Below are 6,324 nucleotides of genomic sequence, written 5' to 3'. Positions count from 1 at the left end.
AATTATAAACATAATATTAATATCAACAATCATTTAGATATAAATATATTAATTATATTAAAATATGTGTCTCTTATTCATTCTTGTAAGAATATTATTTGTCACAATTTTTATATACATACTTGCAATTCTAAGCTTGCTAACTTATCAATATCATTATTATTTTTTAATATTTTTTTCCTACATAAAAAAAAAGAGTTCTTAAACGACAACAAAATACAGATACAATGTTAGATACATTATAAAATTAAAGAAGATTAATATCCCACTTTTTTCGACTCAATGAGCCAACTGACTCATGGGTCAACATTTGAAAAGATATATGTTTTCCAGCAAGTTACACAGATAACACAATGTAACACAGTATCATACGATTAGCTATCCAAATAAAGAATTTTTTTAAGCGGAGTGTCGCGACGCCAAGTAGTTTGATAGCCAATTATATGGTGTGTCATCTGTATAATGTGCTGAAAAATACCCATATACTTGCCTTAAAAGATGGAGAACTATTTTGGCTCATGTATAACTGGCTACAAAAAATCTAGCAGCCCTATCTCGCAATCTTATCTCGTAGCATTAAATAATCTTCCAAAGAAATAATATAAATAACTCAATTTGACCCAATTATTAATAATTGAAAAATTCGCAAAAAATTAATACATAATAATTTCTAATTGAATAAAACAATACGTTAATTTACATTCACGTTATCTTGTAAGAATAATAAGAAAAAAATGCATCTAATACATATACGATGAGTATTACATTTTGTAAGAAACTGTAGTTTAACGTTTGTGAACGATGGTAAGGACGATTAGTTTTTTCCGCGAAAATATTAATTACGTTAATATTAGTCGTAGAGCAAGAACAGATGAATGTGTAATTATCGAATACTTTATAATTATTACAACGCATTCGATGCGTGCTCTTAACGCGCATGTGTATCGTTCTCCTCTTTCTTTGTCAATATAATTAAAAGTATATAAAAGTATATAAAAGCATATAAAAGCATATAAAAGTATAACGTTGTTTTTTTCTCGAATAAACGATATCTTGTCGCGATAACCGCCTTTGTGTATGACATCAACGATAATCTATTTGAATATCTATCTACATCTCATCAAAACTCATCTTCTCGGAAAAATATACGAATGCATGTATGCGCGACATTTAGATGGAAACGTTAAATTCGATGCGCACCGAAACAGAATCGGACCGATGACTTCGGTGGAAATCGCGGTCCTACGCCGCGCTAGATGCGAATTAATACTTCGGTGGTAACTAGACCACTGACGCAATGACAAGTGATATGGAAAAAAAAAAAAAAAATACAAAACGACTAACGCTCCTCCCGGAAAATCTAAAGATTTAAATGTTTCGAATTTCCAATGGCGTTGCCAGACGCCGTTTTACTCAATCGACTTTTTGCGATAGCAAGGTCACGAGTATTATCGAGCCGCGGAAATCTATCCGCCTGATTATAGTCCTCCTCCCTCCCCCCCCCCCCCCCTCCCGCCCCGTCGAGTGATGACTAACATAAGAAATGGCGCTTTCTCCCGGAAACCTTCGCGCAATAACATCGAGTCCGTGAACGACAAACTTGCATGCAATTACGCGCGTGCAATATCAGCTGTCGTTAGCAAGACTCGCGAGCGAAGGAACGCAAAAAATATGTATGTCGTTTCTATACGTCATCCGTACTTTCTGGAAATAGTTGCAATCGATAATAGCGTTTTTCCCGAATGCGGCGCACGAATATTGCGATGCGGTGTATTATTTACCTCGTTACTTCGCGCGGAACGGATCCTTTGGTTAGCAGCAGTATAGCAGCACACAGTGATGCGCGAGAAAAACAACTGTTATTCACTCGATCGCTATATGATGCGCGAACGACGCAACCAGCCGCAAGTGACACACTTTGCGCGCTCGTTACAAACAAACACCCGACTGAGGACTGAAGTGCACCGCCGAATCCCAACAATACGAAGCGGGCCAGTCGCCGGTCTTCTGGGGAGTGTCGTGTTCATGTGCCGAGCGCCTGCGTGTTTGTGTCCTTATTACAGACCTCAGATCCTCCGTTTATCGCGCGTGAAAATCCCCGAATTCCCAGCTGATGATTTTCGGTCATTTTCCGGTGATCAGGCAATTTAATAGCGTTTTTGAATGAATGGGTTTTAATCCATCCATTCAATTAATCACTATTTTACTATGAATTCAAGTCTTTAATTGGCAGAGACGATGCAATGACGTCATTGATCAATCTTGGGTCGATTAACCTGCTTCATTTGAAAACGCTATAAAAGATAAGCATCCACGTCGATCGTGTGAAAACTATAAGATTTACATATTTAATGCGCATATTTTTTAAAAATATAAAAATATTGCAATAATAACTTTATTAACTTTAATTATATTTAATTATTATTATCTAATATCGCTATTTATATATTAGAATAAAAAAATATTACGTGCTATTAACAAAAAGCATATTAATTAAACCGTAAATTCCCGTTTCTTGATTTATAATTATTATATAATTATCATTATATATTCTTGATCTATAATTTATAAATAGCATGAAGAAACATCAAATGATAGGAACAAAATTTGTTTTTGTCCTGGTTAGTCAATTCAATATAAGGGCCAATTTCACCAAGTCCGGTTAGATTAACCGACGGTTAAACCTAGCAGGGTGGCCAACAGAAAATAGAGGTGAAGGAAAACCAAGCATTCTTATCATTTCAGTTGAAACCCTGCTAATTTTAACCGTCGGTTAATCTAACCGAGCTTGGTGAAATTGGCCCTTATTCTACTCCATGAGTAGGATTTCTGAACACACCATGGCAATGTCGAAAAGGAAAAGTAGATGCGGAAAGAGAGAAACCTGAGAGAGGTCACGCGGCCATTTTTCATAAGACGCTTTTTCTAGCTAGTACAGTAGCGTCAACTAGATCCATTTTAGAGACGGCGAAACTACATGGCCAGATTCACTTTTCAATGCCACGGTAAAACAGCCGGTTGGTGCATGCCCGTGCTAGATTTATAATTGTGGATCAAAATTGCGGACAAAATATTATGGATTTATCAATGTTTTATTAGCTGTGCGTGATGTTTTGTCATTCCAGTATATACTACAGCGATAATAAATTATGATTGAAATATTTTTATGTATATGCGCGTGTGTGTGTGTGTGTGTGTGTATATAGATATCAAAACATGAATTTTTCTCCATTCAACTTTAGAAAATTTTGTTTAAAAAAACTGTATTTTATCATGTTTTAAAAAATTATTAAAAATTAAGGCTATTTAGAAATACAAAAGAAATGATTTTTAAAATTATCAAAGTTTAACAAAGAAACACATTTCTGAATAAATTCTATTATTAATTAATTATTATTAATTCTATTTAGAATAAACTAAATATATTTGATGTTTTTTTAATTGAAGACTGAAGATTGTTGTGTGTGTGAAACAGAAAAGATTTAAATAATTTACGCTTTTTATTTTGTTATTTTGTTATTTTCTTTACATGATATTATATAAAGTTATACATATATATGTATATTTTTTTATGTATGACAAAAAATATTAGTTGCTATAATCCGTTGAAGAGCAATATAGAACTTTTTATAATATGCAAAAAATTCAAACTACGATCTAATACCTTATCTAATATCTTACGTATTACAAAATATTCAAAATTGTATTCAAATTGCATTCAAATATTGTATAGTACAGTTATAGATATATGCTCTTCTTTGTTTACTATATTATACATATATATAGTACTTTATATACAAGAGAAACATCATAGTACAAAAAAATATTAGAATATCTTTCAACAAGTATATTCCTAGACTGTTTCAATCTAGATCTCGTTTTTCAATTCTGATTTTTATAGGTTCAGCAAAATTTAGCATCACGCCATAATTAAATTTAATTTCATCTATCGGAATGCTTTTATCTATTTTAAATACGAATGTTCGTACCAAAGTTGATAGAAAAACTTTCAACGAAATCATTGCATATTCCATACCTGCAAAAGTTTATCAATCACATGCAAATTAATTTTATACTGCATGTTATGTAATTTGTTTGTTCTTACCTATACAATTTCTGGGTCCTAAACTAAACGGCATGTAAGATGAATTAGACGTTCCTATATTTTCAGGAAGGAATCTGTCCGGATCGAATACTAACGGATTGGGCCAATACTTTTCGTTTCGGTGCATCGTCATTAATTGTAGAATAACATCAGCGCCTTTGGGTAAGATAATCTCTCCTAAAACATATATTTTTGCATTTTAATGTTATTATAATACCAGCATGATAATTAGCTCATAAATAAAGCAATAAGAATAGTATAAATTAAGTTATATTTTATTTTCAAGCAGATGTATATTTAATTTACAAAACGTTATTTTGTATTAAAAGATAAAATGGCTTTCTTAAATTTTTCTTTGTTAAACTTTGATAATTTTAAAAATCATTCCTTTTGTATTTCTAAATAGCCTTAATTATTAATAATATTTAATAAAATGATAAAATACAGTTTTTTTAAACAAAATTTTCTAAAGTTGAATGAGGATAAATTCATGTTTTGATATCTATATCTTTAAATATTGTTCTTAATTTGGTCATGATTCATAATCAAAATAAACTTCAAAAAAATTAAAGATAGGCAATAATATCACTTTTTTATCTAATCTACTTATTTTACTTTCAGTCGTTGCTTTGGTGATATCAATTAGAAAATGTTTTTTTATAAAGTGTTTTATTCAAAATAGCGATATTTAGATATTATGCACAGTTCTTATAAAATTTTTAGCGAAATAGTAAAACAGTGTACAACAAAAAAAAGTTGTTTCTTTTGGCACGAATAATCACGCAGTGCATTCCGTGTCCGCGAATTCTGGGACACCCTGTATAATAACGACATGTTTATATTTACAAACCTATGTTTAAATCCTCAGTTAGTTCTCGCGCAATTAGCGGAACAACAGGAAATAATCTCATAGTTTCCTTGATAACATTTTCCAAATAATTCATACGTTGTAAATCTTCGTATTTTATTGGGGTTGCTTTTGGAGTTTTGGTTCCGTAAATTTCCAATAATTCTTTATACACTTTTTCCTTTTATAAAATTAAATAAAATGTTTAATTATATAAATATAAATACATACAATATACATATACTATAAGATGGAATCTTATTAATTACATTTACAAAATTACTTTATTCTGTTATCGAAATGTTGATGATGATATACATATGTGAAGTAAATATTCTTGTATGGTTTCATTAAAATATTAACCTTAATTAAAACATGAAACACAAAGTTATTATTTAACCCACTTGCTCGCCTGTTAAAATAATGCTTGCTTTGTGAAAATTGTATTCTATTCATTAAATTTATTTTGTTAATAACTTTTTAATAAACAACGAGCGACAGCTTTTTGAATGTTACTCAGAAAACTTTTTGAAAGTTACTCAGAACCAGAGCCTTGATAATATAAATAAAGACCATTGAAATTTGTGAGATTGCTTCTATAGTGACTATAGTGCATAAGTAGGACTTATCCAGACGGATTTGCAAATTCACATAAACATATGCATGAAGAAATTGATTGGTCCATAAGCAAATGCATAAGAAAAGGAACCAATCAATTTCATTTCGCATATGTTTATGTGACTATGCAAATCCGTCTGTATAGACTCTTATCCAATATATAAAAAGATGACTCTGAGCAAGTTATTATTACAATAATAAAATTTATTCAGAAATGTGATTCTTAATTATTGCTCAAAAAATATAATTTCTATATTTATTGTAGAACTATATATATAATCTACAACGTATCATTTTTTAAATGAGCAAATAAATCGTTTATGATTGAATTTAATATATATACATACTTGTATCTCTGAGAAATTTGCTAATACAAAGGTCAAAAAATTCAAAGTGATAGCGTTTGTTTCACTGGTCTGTAAAAATTTCATTTATTTATTTGTTTATATATAAACACATATATAATCATATGTAAAGAGATACTTTATACATACCGCTAATAACATGAAAATTGTGTTATTATAAAGCACCTTCGTGAAATCATCTTGCACGAATTTTTCTTTTTGAGATGATCCCATCAGAATATCATAAAGCGTTTTATCTATTTTATTTAAAAAACGAAAAAATAAAATAATATGTGTTTGTTTATACATATAAATTAGCATGAGTATGTTAATTACTTTCTCATTTTTATGATATATATAATGTATCATATCAGACTTTATATTTTATATATATTATCACAAAAATTAAT

At 30.1% G+C, this 6,324-nt stretch overlaps 2 protein-coding genes across 3 annotated transcripts in view; both read right to left on the bottom strand.

The window, feature by feature from the left end:
- The window catches only part of LOC115240824 (protein lifeguard 1), a 6,815-nt gene extending 4,802 nt beyond the window's left edge, over window positions 1-2,013 (bottom strand). Inside the window, exon 1 of one of the 2 annotated variants that reach the window (XM_029816207.1) lies at window positions 1,782-2,013. The gene's annotated coding sequence lies outside the window, so the exon portion shown is untranslated. The remainder of the gene's footprint in view (window positions 1-1,781) is intronic. The other variant, XM_029816208.1, reaches the window with a different exon arrangement.
- Window positions 2,014-3,562: 1,549 nt separating this feature from the next.
- The window catches only part of LOC115240795 (cytochrome P450 4g15-like), a 4,632-nt gene continuing 1,870 nt past the window's right edge, over window positions 3,563-6,324 (bottom strand). The window contains exons 3-7 of the mRNA XM_029816156.1: window positions 6,065-6,176; window positions 5,918-5,986; window positions 4,956-5,133; window positions 4,106-4,282; window positions 3,563-4,036 (exon numbers count right to left, since the gene is read on the bottom strand). Of these exons, the coding sequence (XP_029672016.1) occupies window positions 3,864-4,036; window positions 4,106-4,282; window positions 4,956-5,133; window positions 5,918-5,986; window positions 6,065-6,176 (709 nt within the window). The 3' untranslated portion in view covers window positions 3,563-3,863. The remainder of the gene's footprint in view (window positions 4,037-4,105; window positions 4,283-4,955; window positions 5,134-5,917; window positions 5,987-6,064; window positions 6,177-6,324) is intronic.

The sequence above is a fragment of the Formica exsecta genome, unplaced genomic scaffold (assembly GCF_003651465.1).
Source record: "Formica exsecta isolate Colony F162 unplaced genomic scaffold, ASM365146v1 scaffold451, whole genome shotgun sequence".
NCBI lineage: Eukaryota > Metazoa > Arthropoda > Insecta > Hymenoptera > Formicidae > Formica > Formica exsecta.
Note: the sequence above shows the minus strand (reverse complement) of the source record. Positions and strands in the feature narration are given on the sequence as shown.